Consider the following 25,985-nt stretch of genomic DNA (forward strand, 5'->3'; position numbering starts at 1 on the left):
TCCTGTGGGTGGGGGTCCGGAAAACCATAGGAAGTAGTCTGTAAGCCAGCGATGGGCCGTTAGGTTTCCCATGTGGTCAGTTATAAGCCGAAAATCAGAGAGAATGCAGTGCTTCATCACATCAAATCGTTTTCCTTAAACAGTAAATGTTGCCTTAATACATATAAAGTTCACCGCGTTGTAGATAGGGGAAAGGTCGTTTATAATTTAGTGCCATGACCTAGAGCCACGGGGATAAACTGTAAATCTGACAAGACAGTTGAAGTATCCTTACTGCTAACCAGGAGTGCATGGAGAGATGAAATGGCTTGGTGATGGTGGTAATGGTGATGGTGGAGTGTTTTACGTTTTCACCAATATCTCAAACCATGAGGCTTTCCATTGATAAAGCCACACTAATTTGCCATTTGGACCGTTTCACTGCGCCTACTTAAATATCGAGATCGTTCAAGCAACATGCAAGACCTACTGTCTAGCCAAACCGCAAAACTCCGTTTGGGTTTTAAGTGCTTAACCGTCCACAACTGTAGTCTTTACATCTACAGCATAGCACGAACAACTTTGCAAATACTTTTTGCGTTTCTGCGTTGTACAGGTGTTTGGTAAAAACGGCAGAAATGAACTCAAAATCAAGCAAACACCGCGATATTCAGAGGAGCTTGCGAATTTTCAGAATTACCCCAGGTTTTCCGCAGATTCGGACCAAGACGCGTCGTTTGACGTCTCCGCGACGTGCATTAAGCCAAAGCCTTCTTCGATTCGTGTGCGTGGAACATGAGTACAGCTAAAAGGTCTCATTTACCAACAAACATCTCTGCGAAAGAACGTGCGAAACTATTATATGCGATTTCGCCAATTCAAGTAGTTCCCACCCCCACACAAAAAAGCGCAAAAATCTCTGCATGTTGCATCGCAGATTTTAGAGGGGGGAAAAGCCTGATCAAAATTAAGCATTTTGACCACAACAATCGTAACAAAATAAAAAAAAACTCTAATCAAAATCCTGTACGGACTGAAATGTGCCTGGTGCTTGGGCCCCGCGGATCGCTGCTTAAATCTACCATGTTTTAGTGTTTCATGTTCTTGTTTAAATCTTAATAATATTTTTAAGCCTTACTGATACTAATGTACATCTTAACGACTTATAAAGTCGTCCATTGCTTAATCTGAAACTGAAAAATGTTGATTTCATTTGAACATACTAGTTGATTTGGGTTCTGGGTGTAATGTGAAAAAAAAAAGAAAAGAGAAGAAAATATAAAAGGGGTTGGGGGGGGGGGTTTGATGGGGTGTCTCCAAATTGTCTAGAAGTTGCTGGATTGTAAAGAATATAGATTAGAATGCGAAAACGAGCAGAAATGTCGCATGAGTCCATAACATGTCCATAACTTGTTCTTCCCATCACTATTCTCCATCCCATCCCTTCCCGTGTTGGTAAATTCCACTGGACTTGTATACAGAGAAGAGGGGGGGGAGGGGTTGTAGTGTTTACCTGGGTGATCATTTCGGAAGGAAAATCTATCTTTATAAAATAATTACGAAGCCGATACGAATTTGAGTCATCACTTGTACTACTGATAATCAATTTAAGAGCGTCGGGATTGGTTTAAATAGCGATTAGGGCTGTCCTGATTTCCAAGTTCCCCCCTCGTGTCCAGGTGAAATGGAACGGTCCGTTCCAGGCAGGCAGGCAGGCAGGCAGGCAGACATGTCATGGCTGTTGCTCGGAGAGGTGAGGGAGGGAGAGAGAGGAGGAGTACGGAGAGAGGTGTAGAGAGTCTCAGGAGAGAAACACTCGCAAACACAGCACTCCTGCGCGTCCTAAACATCCTCGGGTTGTAGTTTATTCACCGCTGATTTGTGTTTTGTGTTTGATTTTCCTTTAAGGGGATTAATAATACCCGTACAGCGTGACCTTTCGGCAGTACAGAAGTTTGCGTGTTTATGAAAAACGCGCCGCCCCTGATGGTGAACTTTGGACTTTTGGTTATTTATTTATTTATTTCGATTCGGTTTCGCTAACATGTCCACGGAAGGGTGAAGGGACAGAGGAATAAAGACGAGTTTGCCCGGAGCTGAGGGCTGCTGGGCAGGACACAGGAAACTGGAGGAAGTTTTCCAGCCATCACTGGCTTTCTATCAGTGATATATTCACTGGGAGGGAGGAAGGGATCAAAATGTCGGCCAAAGCTGCTGCAAATAAGGTAGGACACATTATTTACACCTTGTCCGGATCAACCTGTCGGTCGGTGTTTTGTCGATTTGATGGGGAAACTCCCACGATTGAACACCACGGAATGGTGAAATGCTTGTTTTCGTTTTGTTTTCTTTTTAACCTTGTAAACATCTGTGAACACATCTGTGTAAAGTTAAACACTGAAGTTAAACACGGCATGTTTGTTTCTCTGCCAGATCCGCGGCGGTGCTGATTGTTGATGTTTTGTCGGGGAACTTTCTGGAATATTTCGTGGGTTTTTTTTTATTATTATTTTTTTTATTTTAGGCTTTTGGTTATCAGGAAAGGTGAATGGTGTGTGTGTAAAAGTTTAACACGGGTCACTGTTGTCTGTGGCCCTGGGCTACAGGTTAACAAGGTGTCACTGCTTAATGATGCTCCATTACGGCTTGTGTGTGAACTTTTTAACCATGGAGGTCGTTCAAACTTAATTAGTGACTGCTCAAAGTAGGGGAAAAAGTGTGTGTGTGTGTGTGTGTGTGTGTGTGTGTGGAAGGAATAGAAAGCAGAAAACTTTCTCACCGTGTTTATCTTTGCCCGTTTGTACTAGCATGTATGCACAACAAACCTACTTTTGCTCATTTGACACGAATGAAATGCAACGTAACGTCCGATTAACTTCGTTTTTCGTCGAATTGAGAGTTAAACTCGATCAGAGAGAGCGTTATAAACCTGCAGCTCTCTCTATAAAGAAAAACCTTATAGAAAAACCTTTCTATAAAGAAAGAATTTCTTTATATATTATAAAAAATTATTCGGTTGAATGAATGGTTTTTTTTTTCTCTCGACGCACAGTGACCGTTTAGAAGGAATTAAGTGTGCGCGTGCACGGCTGCGCGTTCACGCGGCGAGTTGTGATTGCAGCGAGCACGCGCGGGGTCCCCCCCCCCCTCTTTTTAAAATAATTTATATTTTAAAAAGATTCCCCCCCCCATGATTTATAAACCAAACCTAATGAGAATGTGAAATATGCGTGTGGAGAAGTGTGGATTTGCTCTTCAGGTTTGGTCAGTTTCTCTTGTTGAAAGCAAAACATTCAGGACGATGAAACTCAACCCGCAAAAATTCAACCCCGGGCTTATTAGATAAGAACTGAGTGTCGGGGGTTTGGTTGGTTTCATTTATTACTACTAATCTATATTGATTGCGTAAGTACTCTGCATTATATTGTTGTTGTTGTTGTTGTTGTTGTTGTTATTAGGGGGCCAAGCACAGAAGGTGTGTAGACACCCTATTGTTGTTTTATCTCTTCTTCTGGACGTCTGTGGCGGCCCATAGAACCGTCCGGTAAGTTGTGAAATTGGGGAAGGTCTAAGGAACATTCTGACCAAATTTGGGCCAAGTGCGAACGCTCTAGTGTGAACGTCGGGTCAAATGTGGGCCTAATTTGGAAGTACGTTTATTGTCCTAACTTTTGAACCAGCATCCCTGGATTCTGTGGGTCGAGACGAGTTCAATGCAGCCTGTGATGACTTTCCATTAAAGCCAGAGGTCAGTCGGGTTCGGAGACCGAGCAAGTAATCGACTCGCGTCAATAAAGCAAATGTTCTCCTCATTGCTCATTGTCTGAACCCATTTCACCTCTGGCTTTAATGGAAAGTCATTACATAACAGCCAAAAATACAAAACTGTGTGCTTCTTGCATCCCCAGAAACACTTTCCTTTAACCCCAGGTGCACCCACTTATTCATTTCATTATACTGCCACCCAAAGGTTAACCATAGTATTACAACAAAATAGCTCCTACACACCCAGTGACATACGTTTTCCGCCATCTTGGATTTTTCAAGAACTCATTTTTTTATCTTTCCTTTCGCTACTCCTCCTACAAATTTTGTCCGATCATCGTCAGATTTGGCGCACGTCATCTTCAGCGTAAAGCCTTGCAAAATAACATCGGATGCTCCAAACGGTTTGCCCGTCACGGGCTGACGAATCTGACAGCAAAGCCGCCAAACAGGAAGCATGGCTGTGTCTCGACAACGACGTCGTGCACCGACACAAAACTTGGTCGGCGGACCGGGACCTGCAACAAATTTTGCCGCTTATTGGTCAAAAGTAACAATTACATTTTTAAAAAATGCTCTTCTTCTTCTTCTAATGTGAGGAACATTCACACACACCCGCAAATTGAACCCAGGATTGTTAGACAGAACTAGTCTCAAGGTTTAACATTTATTACTACAACTTTTATGCATACACTGCAGTTACGTCAATAATAATAATAATAATAATAATAGGTTGTCTTTTCGGATGCTGTGTGTACGTCTTTAAGGCTGACCTGACCCAATTGAGCGCCTTCACTAACGTGACACGGATTATTATTCTTTTTAAATGACTTGTACGACATTATATGACGCATGTGTACGGACATTACGAGGAAAAATGAAGCTTGGAAGGAAGATCATTAATGCCTGTGGCGAGCGTTCCGAGATGATGTAGAGAAGAGTTGCTTTAAACATATTTTTAAAAGGGTTACCGGCGAATCGTCTTGCTATCCTGTTGTTATCGGTTTCATTTTTAAAACTCGGTAGGTTTCCGTTATTAATCGGTTTATAATCGTTGCCTGGATTCATATCGTCCTCCTCGGATTTCACCTACCGACGCGATTAGCTTGTATCGGTCGAGACAAACCTCAGATCCTTCAGCGAGACGTTAAATAGCACTTGCGTTGCGCCAGACGTTTTCCGGACTCTCCGTTTCAGGCGGTGTGATTCAGATTACACAAATAAATGATCTCCAAACTATTTTTTTAGAGTATATATATTTTTTTAAATATAAAACTACAACTTGTACATCTATATTGTGATGCGTGTTGCGATTCGTAGAAATGTCGTGATTTTTATTACATTTTTTTTTTGCCATCTTGTCCCACTCCTAATGATCAGCTACTCGGGCACTTTATCTCCACATTCCACGCTCGTCTCGGTCGCGGGCCTTTCTTATCAGTCTCACACACACACACACAATCCACCAAATCTCTCCCAAAAATAGGTAGAACAGATAGAGGTCTATAGAACCCACGACCTAACTCAGAAGGATCTTTTTAATACTCAGGATATGATGCAGTTAATTTTAGGAGTAGATGATTTCAGGGGAAGTAATCCTCCTAGTCCTCTTTCTTTCTTTCTTTCTTTATTTATTTATTTATTTTTAATTATCATTATTTTTTAAATCTAAAGTGCCCTGCATCCTGCTGTAGAGGAAGTGTGTGTGTGTGTTTGTGTTTTTCTCTGGAAAAAGGACACGTATGTGTAAGTAAACGTGGCAGAACAAACACCTGTAACGTCCGAGTCGTGGTCGTCTCCGTTAGGGAAAAAAAAGCAGCAAGTGGATTAATTTAGTGGTGCGACCTGCATGGAAATGAATCTGTTTAATATGGAGGAGTGTATTCAGTGGCGTCGTGCTCCCTTCCTCCCTTTGTAGAGGAAGACGAAAGCCAGCTAATGTACGTATGGACACTCTAAATAGGTCCGGAGCGGCGAGGGAATCATTTTTTTGGCTTTTGTGCTCGGTGTAACGCGAGTTTATATCGACGTGAATACGTATACGTCGTTTACGTCTCCTGTCCCGTCTCTTCTGTCTCCGAGACGCTTTTGTAAAGATTAGAAATGATGATGCAGAAAAGCAGCTCGAGTGCCCCTGTGCCAAGGACACTCCAACGGTTCCCATGGTGAGCAGAGGGCAGAGCCTGCTCTGGGGTGATGGGCCTGACGGTGCAGCTCCACGACTGGCCCTACGCACTGGCGGTTCAACTGCGGAAGCCGTGTCGCGGCCCGATGCCCGGTTACGTTGCGTCCGACTTGCCGTTAGAGCCGATTCTGATTCGCAGGTCCGAGACAAGTCCGAGTCAATAAAGAAAACGTCCCAAGACCGTACTCGGGTCCTGCAGCTCTACTTTTAGGCCGAAATAAATGTGTGTTATAACGCTGGTTGATGGAATGGAGAAGGAGGACACCGGAGGCGGGAGATGGAGAAAATAGAGTTGTTTTATTTATCGAGTCTCTCGTCAGATCAATCCCAACCTCCCACTGTTCGGCTCGCTCTCAGGTCAGGCCGGGTACGGTCAAATCGGTGAGACTCTCTCAGATCTGCCAAGAGGGAAGGTGCAGACAATCACTCGTTACCCACCCATTCTCCGCAACTCCCCCAAGCATCCTCACAGCTGATGACTGACCACACCACTGCTAAGAAAATAAAGGGTTTGTTACGGAAAGGTTCGATCAGTCAGGTTTGTTTAGCGGCGTGTGGCGCTGGAGGTTTTTGGAAAAATTGTGCCATTTATTTATTTATTTATTTGGGTACTTGTAAATATAAACCATCTCGGATAAAATTTGGTGTGTTATTTGAAGTGTTTTTTGACTCATTTTTGTCTCTCTATTTTCTGTTGTTTGGCGTGTTAGTGTTTGGTTCAGTTTGGGATGTAAATCTTTTATTTACGTTAATATTTATTAAAAGTCAATATATAGAGATTTATTCCGTTTAAAAAAAAAACAAACAAACTACAGGACGTTTTCATGGTACAGTCAGTAGAGTTTATTTTTGTGATGAAGTTCACTTCTATTTGTACTTTTTAAGGAGTGTTAGGTTTTCATCCAGGATCCATTTTAAAAACGGGTTCATCGGATATGGACGGGTAGGTACCGCCCAGCTTGGTTATCGGTGGTGGTAAAAATCCACTATCGCTCGGACACTTTTTTACGATGATGACTGCTCTCGGTGCCGTCACAGCTGACTCTTGAGGTTCGAGAAGCGCGGGAGCACAGTAGTGACGGTGTAAATACAGCCCTGAGATGATCCGGAGGAGATTACAGACCCCACACAGACGTTATTTAACCCACATCCAGACAGTCTGAAGTGATTCCCGAGTGCCAGTCCGGTGTGTTATTACCGGCGTTCGTGTGTTTACGCTTCTGCTTAATAACGGTGTGTGATTTTCGTATTGGGAGCGCGGAGAGATAAAGATAGTGATTACCGGCAGGATGGGATTGTCGGGTCATCTCTGTGGTGGTGGTGTGTTATTCCCGTACATGATAATGATGGGAATCAGCAGCGACGACGTGCGTTTTGTTTGTTTTTGGGATGGAGGTGCGTTCTCTTGTATTCGACTGCCGGTGTTTACGGGTTCTGCCGCGTTGCGTGTTTGGTTTACCTGCTGTACTAAACCGGATTTCCGAACTGGATCCATAAAGCATTCACCTGGTTATGTATTCATCACTTCTTCTTTTGTCCTCGTGAGTGTTTTTGACCTGAATAAACTGTTTATTATTGTTATTATTATTATTATTATTATTATTACAGCTGTTTCTCCATGCTCATGAGTCTGAGGAAATCCTTTGCAGTCCACGAATAGATGTTTCCTCAGATGATGTAATGATTCGTACTGAAAGATTTATCGTGTCCTGTAATGGTTTGTTTTTTTTTTAAACGCTTATTGATGTATTTATCAGCTTTTCCTTAAAAAAAAAAAAAAAAACACCAAACGGGTTCATACCATTCTGTATATCGTTAATTTCACGTGCTCTCGCTGCACGCGCACGTCAGCGGCCGTTATTTCCGCCTCACGTGGCTTGGCGCTGCTTGATTGTCCTATACGTAGTCGATTGGCGGTCGCTATGGTTTCACTCGTAGCGCCAAGGTAGCTGCAGAACGTAAATATAACCACGCATTTGGTTTCGCGATGGACCCAAAGGAAAATCCGCTCCACAGAGACGCCAACGATCGCTGCTACTTTTCTTCCAAAAGCCTCGTATTTCTCCGTAGCGTCTCGTCTCTGTGCACGTTTAACGAGAGGCCGTACACGACCGATCTCGGGAAGACCGAAGAAAACGCCGGACCACACGCGACATCCGATCGGCCCGTGGAACCGTTTTAGCTAAACGTTTGGATTCGTCACCGTTACCGTCCTGCAAAGTATCTAATTTGCATAGAATTAAAAAAAAAAAAAAATCTCATTTCGGATGTCGCTTTGTTGCTGTCGAGGAAATCGCAGCTTTTTGTGTCGCGTACTCACGGGGGGGAAAAAAAACCACGAACGATCACCTGACACTGCGAACATCACTGCTAATGTCATTTAGCACATTTGGCACAGTGCCATCTAACCATAAATAGATATAAACTCACGTTTGTCACGTTCACGTGTCTTTCATGGCGTTTTAAATATTGGAATAAGCCGTTACGTGAAAGTTAATCAATTGTTAATACGACAAAACTCAGTTCTAGGCCTGCTTCTTGCTGATGCGCAAATATTTCAGTAGTTCCCTCATTTGCATGTTGTAATATATTCTAAACAAAGTTTTAATGCTAATGTGTTTTTTTTTTTTGTTGTTTTTTTTTCTTTTTATACCTTGACTTGTTGTGCGTCATTTGAAAATAAATAAATAAATAACTAACAAACAAATGCCTTTAAAGCATGTGGTGCCTGGATGTATGAATTATTCATGTTTTACTCATTAGCATAAACATTAACTTTATTAGTGTTGGCTGGGCTGCTGGAATTTTGTCGGGGGGGCGGGGGAGGGGGGTAATTAGATGATGTTTTAGTACTGGAATTGTTCAGCGTGTAGTAACGGCTCGTTAATCGCTCGGCTTGTTGTAAACCTCGGCAGCGTGTGAAAGCTCGGGAATTCCTTTCAGCTGAGTCATGTGATGGTTTGCTAAAGGGGTGGGGTGGGGGGGGCGGAGGGTGTGGGGTGGGGGTGTGTGGGGGGGATTGTTTTCCAGTCCTGGAAGTGTTACACAGTGTCCTTGATTTTATTTTGGAAGAGCATGATTTTGGGAAGCATGAATCAGGCTGGGAATTTTAGAGTAGGACCCCTCTCTCTCTCTCTCTCTCACACACACACTCACACACACACCCCTTCCCACACCAGGACCTTCTGCTGAAAGGCCTCATTGTTGTACAGTTTAAACACCATTGTGGTTTTCTCTGTGTGTGTGTGTGTGTGTGTGTGTGTGTGTGTGTTTGTGTGTGTCTCATCACACTTGTAAGGAATTCCGACGCGGGAATTCTTTTACGGCTTTATTTTTACGCCTTGCGTATTCCGCTAGTTATTTATCTAGCTTTACAGGTAAAATAATGACCACGCCTCTCCTCCGCCCAGAGTTAGCGTGAGGAATAAAGGCGGACTCTCACTTTCGTGTCGTTCCCATCACAGCGGCGTTATAATTCCGGGATGGGAATTCCGCGGTACCGACGGGGCCGTGTGATCCTGATTTTTTAATACACCGCTCGTCTTGTATCTCGAACGCTGTTGGCTGTTTTGCGAGTCGAGTCGAGCGCTTCATTACACACTCGCTCTGACACAGGCTTCCTGTTTCAAAAGGAAATGTGCCGGCGTACGGAATCAAATCACGACCCTCGAGCCGATGACTTTAACAGCTACGTGTAGCTTTTCCCCAGTCGCCTAGCAACAGTGTTTTAACAGCTTAAACCACGTGTGTGTGTGTGTCTTCCTGTTTTGAAAGCCCAGGATCGTGTTTAAGATCGTGACGTATGTAAACGATATAAACGAAGGCAGGTTTTTAAGATGGTCGTAAGCGCGGTGTTCAGCATCGAGGCCTGCGGCTCGGCTGTTATCGGAGAGAGAGAAAAAACCTACGCTGTGCCTCGGCTGCTGCTTATCAGCACATTCCTGGCCTCTGGAAAAGTGTGTGTGTGTGTGTGTAGATAAGGCTCCGGCTACTCATTGGGTCACTGTAGTTCTGGTTTAAACTCTCTTGTGGCCTCTGGGTCTGCTTATTGTCCCTGACCTGCCACCGCACACTCGAAAGATAGTAACACGGTGTGTGTGTGTGTGTTTACGTAAATGCAGAGTGCAGACTACACTGCTGCCCACACACACGCACATGCTCACTGCGCTGTATTGTAGCTGGAAGAGGTTTGTAGACACTGAAGGTGAAGGAGACGAGAACAGATTAATGTTCTCCAGCGTAGCGTTACGCTTCTCCTCAGTCCTGCTCACACTGTCGTTTCTCTCTCTCGCTCTCTCGCTCGCTCGCTCGCTCGCTCGCTGTCTGTCTCACTTTCTGTGTCTAAATATCTATCCACCTCTCTCGCTTTCCTCTCTGTCTCTCTCTCTGTATCTGTCTTGCAATCTATTGCTTTCTTTCTCCGTCTCTCTCTCTCTCTCTCTCTCTCTCTCTCTCTCTCTCTCTCTCTGTCTGTCTGTTAGGGTCAGAAGGTTGCTTTATTAGCATGACCGATATGAGCGTGTGTATTGTTAAAGCGTGTGTACAGACTCAGAATAACTACAGAAATAAATAAGTAGAAAGAAACGTACAAACATTTAACAGTCCGACTAACACTAATAACCAGACTCGCAGAACCCTGAGAGGAAGATAATAATCACTCAAAAACATGTGTATACACACAGTATATACAGTGTGTTTGTATATATGTGTGTGTGTGTGTGTGTGTGTGTGTATGTGTATATATATATATATATATATGCGCGCATGCATGCACAAAAAAGCGGGAAACGTATTGTGTGCGTGAGTGTGACTCACTGTCCCCCAGTAGGTGGAGCAGTTTGTGGGGGTCTGAGAGGTAGCTGTAGCTGGAATGTGGTTATATTTGGTGAATTGGGCGAGGAAGTGGCGCTCTGTCCCAGTCGTGTTTAGCGTGCACCGCTGACTCCGCTCTCGCGGCTGCAGGACCGTCCACGTCGCCCGGCCCCGTGACCAAGCGGCGTCAAGTCTGTGATTCATCACGGTGCTGGATCAGTGACCGTGATCAGATAATCTGCCACGCCGTACTGTCTGTTTAGGGCCAGATAATATTTTACTCTGGAGTTTAGTTTGTAAATATTATGCAAATATTATGCAAATTTGACCTCGTGTTTGAACCATGAAATTCTTTCTTCCTTCTGAAACTCGTTTTTCATCCGATCTTACCTTTTGGTGTTGTGAAAATGTCCCAATTGCAACTTCTGGTGTGTGTGTGTGTGTGTGTGTGTGTGTGTGTGTGTGTGAACGCAAGCTGCATTGCTGCAGATTGAGCTGCAGGTGTGTGTGTGCGCGCATGTGTTGGGGAGGGGTTGCAGTAGTTGTGTGTGTGTGTGTGTGTTGCAGTGCTGGATTGCGTCGTGCTTTCAAAGATACAGATCGCGCTCAGCAGACACACACACACACACACACACACACACACACACACACAAACACACCCTTGAATCCATCTTTATAGACCTGCTAGGTTGCTGTGTGTGTGCTGAAGTGTGACAGGACATCCTCTCCTTCTGTGTGTGTGTGTGTGTGTGTGTGTGTGTGTGTGTGTTTGCATCCGAGTTTATCTGCAAGCTGCTTCTCCTTTTCCCGGGAAACCTGCAGACTCCGTACGGGACTCTCCTCTCTCTCTCTCCCTCTCACTCCGCCTCCCCGTCTCTCTTTCTCTCTCCCTCTCTCTCTCTCTCTCTCTCTCTCTCTCTCTCTCTCGTGATTTAACAGAATGGATTATATTAAATGTGTAAGGAGAGCCTGCGTCGCTCAGCGCTGAGTAATCTCCCTCATCGATCGCTGACCTGTAAGTAGATTTAAGTCTTTATCACTCGTATCGCTCACATCCAGAGAGAGACGTGCGGAGAAATGTTACAGCGTGTGTTATAGTGTCATTACAACGCCCACGTGCGGATCTGATCCGATGTCGTGGTGGGGAGAGAGAGAGAGAGCGTGCGAGCGAGAGAGAGAGAGAGAGGGTGGGTGGGTGTGATGATTATAATAAAATTTATGAAGTGTATATTAAACGTCACTGGGTTGTGAGGTGTTTAAAGGAAACAGAAAGTAAGGAGTTGTGTAACACGTGAGTGAGAGAATGTGTGTAACGCCACACACCTCCATAACATCTGGACAAGCTGCACTTTCACACCGCCGCTGTACGCCACACACCTCCATAACATCTGGACAAGCTGCACTTTCACACCGCCGCTGTCTCACTGTGGGAATCATCAGCAATCATCCAGGTTCAATCTCTCTCTCTCTCTCTCTCTCTCTCTCTCTCTGTCTATCTCTGTTTATCTATCTATCTATCTATCTCCCTCTCTCTGTTTCTCTCTCTCTCTCTCCCTCCTCTCTCTATCTCCCTCCCTCTCTCTCTCTGTCTGTCTATCTCCCTCTCTCTTTCTCTCTCTCTCCCTCCTCTCTCTCTCTATCTATCTATGTCCCTCTCTCTGTCTCTCTCTCCCTCCCTCTCTCTGTCTATCTCCCTCTCTCTGTCCACCTCCCAATCTATCTCTGTCTATCTATCTCCCTCTCTCTGTCTCTCCCTCCCTCCCTCTCTCTATCTCTCTGTATATCTCCCAATCTGTCTCTGTCTATCTATCTATCTATCTCCCTCTCTCTGTCTATCTCTATATCTCTCTCTCTCTCTCTCTGTCTCTCTCTCTATCTCCCTCTATATCTCTGTCTATCTATTTATCTCCCTCTCTATCTCCTTCTCTCTCTATCTGTCTGTCTCCCGCTCTCTCTCTGTCCCTCTCTCTGTCTATCTGTCTATCTATCTCCCTCTCTCTCTCCGTCTCTCTCTCCTCCGTCTATCTATCTATCTATCTATCTATCTATCTACTTCAGCAACCCCCCCCCCAACACACACACAGACACACACACTCTCTCTCTCTCTCTCTCTCTCTCTCTCTCTCTCTCTCTCTCTCTCTCTCTCCAGCTCTCTCTGACTCTCTCTCTGTCTCTCAGTTCAGTTCGAGTCAGTGTTCGCTTTATTGGCACGACACAATATATATTTTTTTGTGTTGCCAAAGCAGCGTTCAACAACAGCAGGAGAAGTCGACGTTAAACAAGGCAGGAAGTGAAAAAATAATAGTCATGAAAATGTTCCAAAAAAAAAACCTGAGCATATGCTAAATAAATATGTAGAAAATTTAATAACTAGATAAAACACCTTCACCTTACGCTCCTGCGCTGTGAAATACTGCCCAGATTCGGACTCTTATTATATATACAGCCGTAAGACGCAGACGTCTGTCTGTCTGTTGTTTGTTTGTGTTTTATTCATAAAGTCTGTACAAAGGTTAAGTTTCCCCCTCGGAACAGCAGAGGTAGATTAGTACAGACTTCCGTCACGTTCTCGTGACTTCTTCTCTGTTTGTTTACTTTATAAAAGTCCCTCACAAACAGGAAATTCCCTTTCTGTGCTGAGTCACCGCTTGTGCCAGCTTCCTGTCCTGTGTAATCAGCAGCTTATAGACAAACTGCAGCGCCCGCACACACACACACACACACACACACACACACACACGCACACTCACAGAGTGGCTGTGGAGATTTGTAGTCATCCAGCTGGTTTGAAATATCTGCTAGCAGGAAGTCAGTGCACGAACTCTCAGTAAAACGTTTGATGCTTGATCTAGGCCTGTGGTTCTCAAACAACCTAATCAGCAGAGATGTCATGAGCTTAAAAACTCCACGGTTCTAATAAACAGCCGGAATATGATCGTAGACGTGTAAATAACGAGGCTTCTATACTGAGAGGGTCTGTGGAATAATGTTGTGTTTTTTTTTTCTTCAGTTCAGGAGCTTGAGAAGGTTTTAGAAACCTCGATCTAGACGTCATGGTGAGCGTTTGTTCCCGTGTGCGAGAGGATGTTAAAGCGTTTCCTGTTCGCCGAAACAATGAGAAGGGTCAACGCTCAGAACGTCGAGCCTTTCAGCTCTAGAGGAACCTGGAGCAAGGATTTCTGGGATTGAAAGCGTATCAGCTTCGCATCGTGCTTCTGTCGATTTTTGTAGGGGGGTGTGTGAGAGTGTGTGTGTGTGTGTGTGTGAGAGTGTGTGTGTGTGTGTGAGGGGTCTGGCAAGATTACGTTGGCGTTATCAATAATTGATTGGCATTGCAGGTAGGATATCCGCACTCAGCTGCCTTATGTTCCCCTCGGGCTCGAACGTCCAGACTAATAACTCTCTCTCACACACACACACACACACACGCACACCTCGACTGTTTCACACTGCAACACTTCTCTGTGGAGCAAATTCCACGGGGTGTGAATACAGTGTGGGAATAAAAAAACAGGGCAGGTCAGAGCTGAAAGTTTTGTCCGTCAAGTTTCCATGTCGACCTGGAAAGTTATTCTGGGACACGCATTGGACGCAGTATACCCGGCTCAGTATGTCCACCTTCCGCCGCATACGTGACGTCACAGAGAGCGGACGATCGATTAATCGACCGATTGGGTTTTAAACTTGATGATGAAGGAAAAACACAGCACTGACAGTAAAATATTGCTGGACTGATTGCAAAAATATGTACCGTGGGAATGTACTGTACTTTCTGAAATGAAATATAAATGTTAATTTGTTATTATTATTATTAACGATTAATATGTATTGAAGTAAATAAATGATATACATCCAAACTGAAGCAAGAAGCAACTCTCTGAATAATAAATAAAGATAGACAACCGAAATGAATTTTTTAAAAAAATCACTTTAAACAACACAACAAAATTTCAGTGACGGTTTTTATTTCGCCTCTAGAGGCCGCTCTCGTACCGTACGATGACAGCAGGCGCTTCTAAGCCGCTCCCGCAACGGACGCAAACTATCGGTAATCACAGATGCCCACTTTGACGTGTTTTTTTTTCGTTTGTTTTGTTTTTTTACACACTTTAAAACAAGACGTACACAACAGGCCTCTCTCTTTTCTCTTTTTCTTTTTTTTTTTTTAAGTTGTCTTTTTATAGCTGCTATAAACAGTCGTCCTTCACCAGCCTCTCGCGCGCGCTCTCTCTCTCTCTCTCTCTCGTTTTTCATCCGATCTTACCTTTTGGTGGTGTGAAAATGTCCCAATTGCAACTTCAGGTGTGTGTGTCCCTATGATTGAGCCGTTACCGTAGAAACACTAACGTATCGGAGCAAACACGTTAATGTTAATATAAACCTGGGATTTGTTCGAGAACGTTAATCAACACCACCTGACCGATCGGGATCCAGAATTCATCAGCACCATGGTGCACATCCAAATCACTAATGAACACTTTAGCGAGCTGGAAAGCAGAAAGCTTCACCTGAGTGTCTCAGAAATACAGAGACTCTTCAGTGCAAGATCAAGGTTCTGGGGTTTTCAAAGGGACTCGCACCTGACCTTTGACCCCAGAGCTGAATTCTGCTTTCAGTTCGGGTCTCCGTTCGGCCCCGGACCAAAAAATTTAACATATAAATACACACAGCGGCCCGGCTACATGAAGAGCCTCATTGTTCGGGTGTGTTTGTGTGTGTGTGTGTGTGTGTGTGTGTGTGTGTGTGTGTGTGTGTGTGTGGAACCACAGATTTCTCCAGACTCCTGTTTCTCATTTTGTTTCTTTTCCCCTAAAAATAGTGTTTAATGGTTTTTTTCCTGACGGCGTGTTTGATTTGGCGTTTGGAGGAAAAAGCTTGCAGTTCCACGGTTCCTCACGGCGGTCAGTTTGACGAACAATGGCGGATTTTGTGTTCCTGCTTGGAAACTTTTCAAGCTGCGCCACTTTATGTGCTTCGAACAGAGAAACGCTGCTTCATCACGCCGGTTTCAGTTTGGACCTGGATCAGAGAAAGTGAGGTTCAGATCCATGACCCGGGACTCTTTATTTTTTCTGCACTTTATACTAGGTCCGGGTGATATAATGAGCAAATCAAATGAAATCGACATCAAAACACTGTTTGAAGTAGGTTTTATTTTTTTATTTTTAATATATAATCTGAGCTGATCTGGCAGTGGGCTCCAGCTTTGGGCAGCAGAGAAGCTAAATTAAAGCCAACATGCTTAGTTTGAACTCTGGATACTTAAAGATGGCCAAATCTGAGATCTTCTCATAGCTGGCTCCAGGTTTGAGCAGCGTAGGAGCTAAAGCAGAGCCGCCATGCTTGGGTCTAGATCTAGGGACTTTAAACCTGGCCAAAGCTGAGATCTTCTGCCAGTTGGTTTCAGCTTTGGGCAGCATTGACGCTAAATTAAAGCCACCATGCTTGGGTCTAGATCTAGGGACTTGAAAGATGGCCAAATCTGAGATCTTCTCATAGCTGGCTCCAGGTTTGAGCAGCGTAGAAGCTAAAGTAGAGCCACCATGCTTGGCTCTATAGCCTAGGGATGTATAGATGCCCATATGAGATCATCTCTCAGTTGGTTCCAGTTTTGGGCAGCATTAAACCCACCATGCTTGGGTCTAGTTCCAGGTTCTTTTAAGCTGGCCAAATCTGAGATCTTCTAGCAGTTGTTTCCAGCTTTTGGCAACAGAGAAGCTAAACCAAAGCCACCAGGGTTGGTTTCAACTCTACGGAGCTTAAAGATGCCCAAATACGAGATCTTCTCAAAGTTGGTTCCAGCTTTGGGTGGCACAGAAGTTAAATTAGAGCCACTATGCTTAGTTTGAACTCTAGATACTTAAAGATGGCCAAATCTGAGATCTTCTCAGCTCCAGCTTTGAGCAGCGTAGGAGCTAAAGCAGAGCCGCCATGCTTGGGTCTAGATCTACGGACTTTAAAGATGGTCAAATCTGAGATCTTCTGGCAGTTGGCTCCAGCTTTGGGCAGCAGAGAAAGTAAACCGGAGCGGCCATGCTTGGTTCTAGAGCTAGGCATTGTCAGCTGACTGGTCCCTAGCGATGTGAGAGAGGTATGCACTGACCTTTCACCTTCCCTCCACAGTCTTCTCCTTACTTATCTGAAGGAAATTTTTGGCGCATCCATTGTACTTTAGCACGAACGATCCTAACGGGGGTTCGTCATCGTTCCAACTCTAGTTTCTGAGAAGATGGAGTAGTCGTACTTTAATCTTTGCCCTGGTTTCCAGTGCTGTTTTCTAACACACCCTTGTTGACTTCCTCTCGCCATTTCCCCTTGACTCAACCCTCTGTTACCATCTTTCATGTCGGTCCAGTCTCCGAGTGAAGTTTACTAAACGAGTCCCAGGAGACTTGTGCGAGAGAGAGTAAACGGCAAACGTTTTCCGAGACAAGATCGGAGTCCGAGCTTGTCTAATTTCAGATGTCGAACGTGAAAAAGATAAATCAGCGTTGCTTGATCACGAGTAGACATCATCATAATAAAAAAAAAAAAAACCCAAGCGTTAAGCACAGTCTGTCTTCATCGATTTGAGTTTATAGCGGTGGTATTATATGGTCTCTGCAGACGTGTCGATAAGCTCTCACACCCCTGAGTGAAAGTATAAGCCTCCAGCGCTGTTATATTATTTATCCCCCCCCCTTCATGGAAGATATAAACTGGGTCATTCTGCTTTGGAGAGCCCGAGAAGAAGCGACATGGAACATCACGCAGAGAAAGATATTATAAACCAGAAGAAGTGGTCGATGGGGTGCCAATATTTTCTCTCTCTCTCTCTCTTTCAGTGAGGGTTTTTTCCCCCCCCCCTCAGTCTGTAAGGCATTTAATCTGTTAAAGGCCACACATGTTTATAGGCGAGGCATTTCATGCTAGTACAAATAGGTCAGGGTCTGCGAATACCAAGACTCTAAATATAGTAAGCGCTAATTCAAGTTCTTGGTGATTTTTGCTCACTTGTACTTCATGTGAAGCCAAAAACAGTATCATTAATCATCTCTATCATCACGTGAGCGTTCACGTTTAACCGAGGGACTAATCCGATGCTCGGGTGAAACGGGGTTCCGAACGGGATACAGCGTGTCTTGGAGATGCATCGCGATCGTAGATTATCTCCGGAGGAGGTCTGGGACCACGCCCACGACGACGACAAAACATTCGTAGCGCGAACGTGAAAACGTCTCGATCCGTTGGACGAATCGTTGAGATAACGTAATCATCGAGAGACTCTCCGCAGCACGGTTAATCGATACAGGCGATGCTATATAACTAGAGGTGGGCGATTTATAGACTTAAAACGATATCCCGATATTTTGCGGTATTGTTTTTTGTGGTAACGATGTGAAAATGGTAACGTTCAACACGTTTGCATACAGCGGGCGGTGTTTTTGCGCGAGGCGGTGGAACGGCTTTCCACCGGTATTTGACACGCTTTACAAATCACATCTGATCTTCTACATCCGAAGCACTTCCATATGTTTTTTTTTTTTGGGGGGGGGGGGCGGTAATTCTCCGTCCTGGTCCTAGGGTTTAGAACTCCGCCTTACGTCACGTTCGTTCCCGTTCTACGTGCGAGATTGCCCACGTCGCGGCCCGTGAACACGTCATGGACTGTATCGTCACTATCGCGGGACGAGTAATTCTCATCACGCGGAGGAATTGTACCGGGATGTCATGGACGATACGATCCGGTACAGCCATACACGCGTTCTGGCGTATCAGCTTTGAGAGACCTGTAGATGGAATCGATCTCCGGCACTCCTCTGACGCATCGTACAGCTCCATCTATTAGGTCTTCCTTGCTTTGACAGCCGGCGTATTATAATTGAAAGGAAACGTTCAGATTATCGATACGTGGTGATGGAATCGGATCCGAGCTTGGAAATGGAGCTGTGGAAATCGGACCGTTTGAAAGACGCACGTTATATGCAGAACACTCCTCCTTTTCCCCCATACGGATACTGAAATGCTGCGTATCAACTGATTTTTAAAAAAAAAATAAAAAATAAAACTTTAGATTGTTTTTCTTTAAAAACTGCTAATGATTTGCTAATGAACTGCTAAAGCACGACTTGGACCAAACGTAGACGGCTTTCACAAAAAAAAAAAATCGCTTGCGATGCAAACCTTGTAAACATAATGATGTAAAAATATAATAAAATCAATCCTAACGAAACTAATGTGGATGTTGTTGTTGTTGTTGTTGTTTATTTATGTTGTAGAAGATATGTTCAAATGAAGGCAGTTTAATACACCGCTGCATTAAGACTATAATCTCTCCATCTCGTTCCTTCAGATTGTCAATTTGTTTGTTTGTTTGTTTATTTATTTATTTATGTGTATGGTTCTGTAGTAGAAGAATGCGGGTTGGAGGAAGTACTTTTTTTTATTTTATTTTAAACATTAAAAAAAAAAATCACATTGAAATGCAGGTTTCTAGTTACGATGCGATGTGGTGATCTTAACTGTACATCAGAGTTCACACCCTGTACTCTTTCAATGCATACACTGCATATATATCCTTAAAGTGACCAGCGTGTGTGTGTGTGTGTGTGTGTTACAGAGTGCAGCGATGGAGGAGACGGTTATATGGGAGCAGCACACGGTGACTCTTCACAGGGTGAGTGCAAGAACATCATCTGCTAAACCTTCCTAGCATGATGGGGTGAGAGTGTGTGTGTGTGTGTGTGTGTGTGTGTGTGTGTGTGTGTGTAGTCCAGGTGCAGGAAGTCAAGGAACGGAGTCACAATAGCACTTATGTCTCGAAAGGCAGGAAGTGTGTGTGTGTGTGTGTGTGTGTGTGTGTGTGAGTGAGGGGGAAAAAACCACCGCTCAGCTTCTCTCTTCCTCTTCCTGTGTGTGACCATGCTGAGAGAAAGAGAGAAAGATACTCTAATTAATATGAAATTACTGCGGCTAGTTTTTGTTCGGCGTCACTACAGTATCGTTGCCGTGTGTGCACCGAAACGGCGCATGAAAACGAATTAGATCTGGATCTGGAACTCGTTAATGCCTGGATCGATGATTAAGGAATGAAACACCTCGGGGACGTGCTCTTCTAGGGAAACGATCCCGTTCACGCGCGGTTCTTTCTGAGACTGTTACCCCAACGTCAGGAGCACCTAACTGTATCGCAGGGATATATGTCGAGATACGTAATCGTGAATAATAGAAATGATAGTCTTTGAGAATCGTGATGTGACGGGTTTCTGTGGTTGAACTAGAGCTAGCGTGCTAGGATGATCCGACAGTGCTGGGCGTTTGCCCATTTCAGACCGGAATAGGGAGGGGGCGGAGTAAAGAGGTGTCGGGGAGTGTCTATAAAACGACTGACGGGAGATCCAAACGAGTTTTTCAGCCACTTATTCAGAGATCGTAGCTCTTTTTTTTTTTCTCAGGTTGTTCGTATTGCTACGGATTTAAAAATAAATAAATAAATAAATAAATAAATCTGCGATGAAGTTTCAGGTGCTGCTTTTTTTTCTTTTTTTTTTTTTTTTTTTTCGGGTCGGTCATTTCACCGACGTTGCTCCTGAAGACCCTGGAGATAGCAGGTGTAGAAGGAAGTCTTTTTAATTCACTTCCAGCAAGGTTAGAGGAGGAGGGGGAAAAAAAAACCTGAACGGATCTGAATCTGAGGCTCGACGTGAAGGACACGTCTCCGAGGACGTGATGGAGGAGCCTGACGAGGTGGTGGTGGTGTATCTATATCCATCACGTTAAATGGCCTTTTCTACACGTGTCTGTGTAGCATGATGTGTATTCTAGAATACCGTTATAGGTGTTCAGAGTGGTATGTTTTAGGATTTAGAAGTATTTCTTTTCAATATCAATCACTGCGATTTAGAAGGGTTTGTAGTTATTTTTTGGAATAATAGTAAGCCTTAAGAAATATTCCGATTAGATTATTAATATTTAGCATTTAGAATAGAGTGTTTTAGAATTAAAACACAATTCGTATTTGAAATTATATACTTTATCGTATAATGATGGTAAACATTTAGAAGTATACGTTTTACATGAATATTTGGAAGAATAACAGGAAGCATTTCGATTGGCTAATTTTAGAATGTTAATATTTTGAATTACAGATTTATCAATAATAATAATAATAATAATAATAATAATGGGAAGATTTGTTTTAGAATATTAATATTGTAAATTATATAATTGTTAGAATGTTTATATTTGGAATGATAGATTTATTTCTTTGTTTTATGATCGTAAACATTTAGAATTATATATTTTAGAATATTAATATTTGGAATAATAATACTAAGCGTTTAGAGTTTGTTTTAGGATATTAATATTTTAAATGGTAGAAATTTTAGAATAGTAAATATTTAGAAGTATATGTTTTGGAATATTAATATTTAGAATATTGATATTTAGTGTTTAGAATGATTTATTTTTGAATTTTAATACTTGGAATTAAAAAATTTTTTTTATTAATATTTAGGTTGTTTAAAAAAAAAAGTGAACTGGTCAAAATATATAAGTAGTAAATAATAAAAGATGAGGCAAAAACATACATACATACATACATCAAATGAGCATACAGTGATTTAAAAAAAAAAACACAAAATAAAATCTAAATCAAAAAGCAATTGAAAAACATTTTTTAAATAAAATCAAGATAGAAATTCCAAACACGTTATACCCAACCAAAACTGACTTTTATTTTGTAAGGACGGGGTGACGATGATTACATTTGATGCGAAGACGTTTAGTCAGGTGTAAACACACACACACACACACACACACAGACGTGTTTTCTCTGACCGTGTGCTTGTATTGGTGTTAGTCGCAGAATTACTCGGCTGTGTCAGACTGTGAGATTGTTACTCAGTGCCAGGAACTCGCTGTACCATGCGTCAGGGTGGGGGTGTGTGTGTGTGTGTGTGTGTGTGGTGGAAGTGCTGTTACATCATGCTAAATATCGGTGCTGGTTTTGTAGTCGGTGCAGAAATTCACAAAGTTGTTTGAAGAAAGTAAGTGGCGTAATTAAAGCTCAGTGTGACGTTGGTTTATGATCATTTGTGCTATGTTTAGATTTTTATTTTTTATTTTGAAAGGTTTCACCTTCTGATGAAATTTGGACTAATAGTATTATCAGTTATAACAGTCTATTTATTTATTCAGCTTTTTTTATTTTATTTTATCGTGATGACACACTCTGATTGGATACCAGGTGTTTACTTAGATAACAAATAAAATGTTTCTTCTTCAAAAAAAAAAAAAAAAAAAAAAACCTGAATTTTTAGCTACTCGACTACGATCCTGCTTGAAGTACCACGACAGAAAGGCGTGTGATTACGTTAACAAATTGATATGGTCTATAATGTGTGAAAGATATCGGTCCTGCCTGTTGTTCGTACTGTAAACGCCAGCGGTGACGTTTTACAACGCGAGTACGTAGTCACGTCGCCGGAAATCGAGTCATCAGTGTCACGATGTGTAGTGAACCAGGGTTCTTACCCCTGCACCGACTCGTGTACACAGTATACTGATCTACCATCCAGAGAGCTGATTGAGACACGCCCCTTTCTCTACATCTCACATTAGTAATCTTTCAGCCGGGGATTTTCCTGCTTGAAAGATGTGCTAACGTGGTGCGTTCACATTCTGTTGAGGTAAATAAAGAAATAAAATACCTTTATTGTGTTTTCATTCGTTTATCTTATTAGAAATTGACTGACGTTTTGGGCATCGGAATTTATAAAAAAGGTTCCGGCTGAAAATGGTCACTTTCGGGTTTCAAACCGAAAAATGGCAGAAGGTTTTGACTGGAAAGAAGACCGGTGTATAACTGTGTCAGATGTAACGTTTTAGAAATAGTCTCGGTAGTAATGATGTCTAGAAAGTGGTTAAGAATGATGGTACGATAAACGCTCCAGGTTTCAGTGATTTGTTGTGCTGAGAGATGACCGGTCTCTCCATGTCTTTGAGTCGTATATTTTTGTTCGCAGGCTCCAGGATTTGGATTCGGTATCGCCATCTCAGGAGGACGAGACAACCCTCATTTCCAGAGCGGAGAGACCTCCATCGTCATCTCCGACGTTCTGAAAGGAGGACCGGCAGAGGGACTTCTACAGTGAGTCAACAACCAACCCCCTCACCAGTCCCTCACCAACTTCACCAACCCCTTCTCCAACCCGCTCACCAGCCTCTCTCCAAACCGCTCACCAATCCATCTCCAACCCCTTCACCAATCCGTCTCCAACCCCTCTCCGACCTCCTCACCAAAACATCTCCAACCCCTTCACCAATCCATCTCCAACCCCTCTCCGACCTCCTCACCAATCCATCTCCAACCCCTTCACCAATCCATCTCCAACCCCTTCACCAATCCATCTCCAACCGCTCTCCGACCTCCTCACCAAAACATCTCCAACTCCTTCACCAATCCATCTCCAACCCCTTCGCCAATCCAACTCCAACCGCTCTCCGACCTCCTCACCAATCCATCTCCAACCCCTTCACCAATCCATCTCCAACCCCTCTCCGACCTCCTCACCAATCCATCTCCAACCCCTTCACCAATCCATCTCCAACCCCTCTCCGACCTCCTCACCAATCCATCTCCAACCCCTTCACCAATCCATCTCCAACCCCTTCACCAATCCATCTCCAACCGCTCTCCGACCTCCTCACCAAAACATCTCCAACTCCTTCACCAATCCATCTCCAACCCCTTCACCAATCCATCTCCAACCCCTCTCCGACCTCCTCACCAAAACATCTCCAACTCCTTCACCAATCCATCTCCAACCCCTTCACCAATCCATCTCCAACCCCTCTCCGACCTCCTCACCAATCCATCTCCAACCCCTTCACCAATCCATCTCCAACCCCTCTCCGACCTCCTCACCAATCCATCTCCAACCCCTTCACCAATCCATCTCCAACCCCTCTCCAACCTCCTCACCAATCCATCTCCAACCCCTTCACCAATCCATCTCCAACCCCTTCACCAATCCATCTCCAACCGCTCTCCGACCTCCTCACCAAAACATCTCCAACTCCTTCACCAATCCATCTCCAACCCCTTCACCAATCCATCTCCAACCCCTTCACCAATCCATCTCCAACCCCTCTCCGACCTCCTCACCAAAACATCTCCAACTCCTTCACCAATCCATCTCCAACCCCTTCACCAATCCATCTCCAACCCCTCTCCGACCTCCTCAACAATCCATCTCCAACCCCTTCAACAATCCATCTCCAACCCCTCTCCGACCTCCTCACCAATCCATCTCCAACCCCTTCACCAATCCATCTCCAACCCCTCTCCGACCTCCTCACCAATCCATCTCCAACCCCTTCACCAATCCATCTCCAACCCCTTCACCAATCCATCTCCAACCCCTTCACCAATCCATCTCCAACCCCTCTCCGACCTCCTCACCAGTCCATCTCCAACCCCTTCAACAATCCATCTCCAACCCCTTCACCAATCCATCTCCAACCCCTCTCCGACCTCCTCACCAATCCATCTCCAACCCCTCTCCGACCTCCTCACCAATCCATCTCCAACCCCTTCAACAATCCATCTCCAACCCCTTCACCAATCCATCTCCAACCCCTTCACCAATCCATCTCCAACCCCTTCACCAATCCATCTCCAACCCCTCTCCGACCTCCTCACCAAAACATCTCCAACTCCTTCACCAATCCATCTCCAACCCCTTCGCCAATCCAACTCCAACCGCTCTCCGACCTCCTCACCAATCCATCTCCAACCCCTTCACCAATCCATCTCCAACCCCTTCACCAATCCATCTTCAACCCCTCTCCGACCTCCTCACCAATCCATCTCCAACCCCTTCACCAATCCATCTCCAACCCCTCTCCGACCTCCTCACCAATCCATCTCCAACCCCTTCACCAATCCATCTCCAACCCCTTCACCAATCCATCTCCAACCGCTCTCCGACCTCCTCACCAATCCATCTCCAACCCCTTCACCAATCCATCTCCAACCCCTTCACCAATCCATCTCCAACCCCTCTCCGACCTCCTCACTAATCCATCTCCAACCCCTTCACCAATCCATCTCCAACCCCTCTCCGACCTCCTCACCAATCCATCTCCAACCCCTTCAACAATCCATCTCCAACCCCTCTCCGACCTCCTCACCAATCCATCTCCAACCCCTCTCCGACCTCCTCACCAATCCATCTCCAACCCCTTCACCAATCCATCTCCAACCCCTTCACCAATCCATCTCCAACCCCTCTCCGACCTCCTCACCAAAACATCTCCAACTCCTTCACCAATCCATCTCCAACCCCTTCGCCAATCCAACTCCAACCGCTCTCCGACCTCCTCACCAATCCATCTCCAACCCCTTCACCAATCCATCTCCAACCCCTTCACCAATCCATCTTCAACCCCTCTCCGACCTCCTCACCAATCCATCTCCAACCCCTTCACCAATCCATCTCCAACCCCTCTCCGACCTCCTCACCAATCCATCTCCAACCCCTTCACCAATCCATCTCCAACCCCTTCACCAATCCATCTCCAACCGCTCTCCGACCTCCTCACCAATCCATCTCCAACCCCTTCACCAATCCATCTCCAACCCCTTCACCAATCCATCTCCAACCCCTCTCCGACCTCCTCACTAATCCATCTCCAACCCCTTCACCAATCCATCTCCAACCCCTTCACCAATCCATCTCCAACCCCTTCAACAATCCATCTCCAACCCCTTCAACAATCCATCTCCAACCCCTTCACCAATCCATCTCCAACCCCTCTCCGACCTCCTCACCAATCCATCTCCAACCCCTCTCCGACCTCCTCACCAATCCATCTCCAACCCCTTCAACAATCCATCTCCAACCCCTTCACCAATCCATCTCCAACCCCTTCACCAATCCATCTCCAACCCCTCGCCGACCTCCTCACCAAAACATCTCCAACTCCTTCACCAATCCATCTCCAACCCCTTCGCCAATCCAACTCCAACCGCTCTCCGACCTCCTCACCAATCCATCTCCAACCCCTTCACCAATCCATCTCCAACCCCTCTCCGACCTCCTCACCAATCCATCTCCAACCCCTTCACCAATCCATCTCCAACCCCTTCACCAATCCATCTCCAACCGCTCTCCGACCTCCTCACCAATCCATCTCCAACCCCTTCACCAATCCATCTCCAACCCCTTCACCAATCCATCTCCAACCCCTCTCCGACCTC

At 44.6% G+C, this 25,985-nt stretch overlaps 1 protein-coding gene across 6 annotated transcripts in view; it reads left to right on the plus strand.

Annotated features, from left to right (window-relative positions):
- The first annotated feature begins 1,506 nt into the window (after positions 1-1,506).
- Positions 1,507-25,985, plus strand: part of tjp1a (tight junction protein 1a) — a 56,074-nt gene continuing 31,595 nt past the window's right edge. For 3 of the 6 annotated variants that reach the window (XM_053616953.1, XM_053616949.1, XM_053616950.1), the window contains exons 1-3: positions 1,595-2,204; positions 19,341-19,397; positions 22,747-22,871. In XM_053616953.1, coding sequence (XP_053472928.1) covers positions 2,178-2,204; positions 19,341-19,397; positions 22,747-22,871 — 209 coding nt within the window. In that variant the 5' untranslated portion in view covers positions 1,595-2,177. Of the gene's footprint in view, positions 2,205-19,340; positions 19,398-22,746; positions 22,872-25,985 lie in introns of all 6 variants that reach the window. The other 3 variants (XM_053616947.1, XM_053616948.1, XM_053616952.1) reach the window with 2 other exon arrangements.

Source organism: Ictalurus furcatus, chromosome 27 (assembly GCF_023375685.1).
Source record: "Ictalurus furcatus strain D&B chromosome 27, Billie_1.0, whole genome shotgun sequence".
Taxonomy (NCBI): Eukaryota; Metazoa; Chordata; class Actinopteri; order Siluriformes; family Ictaluridae; genus Ictalurus; species Ictalurus furcatus.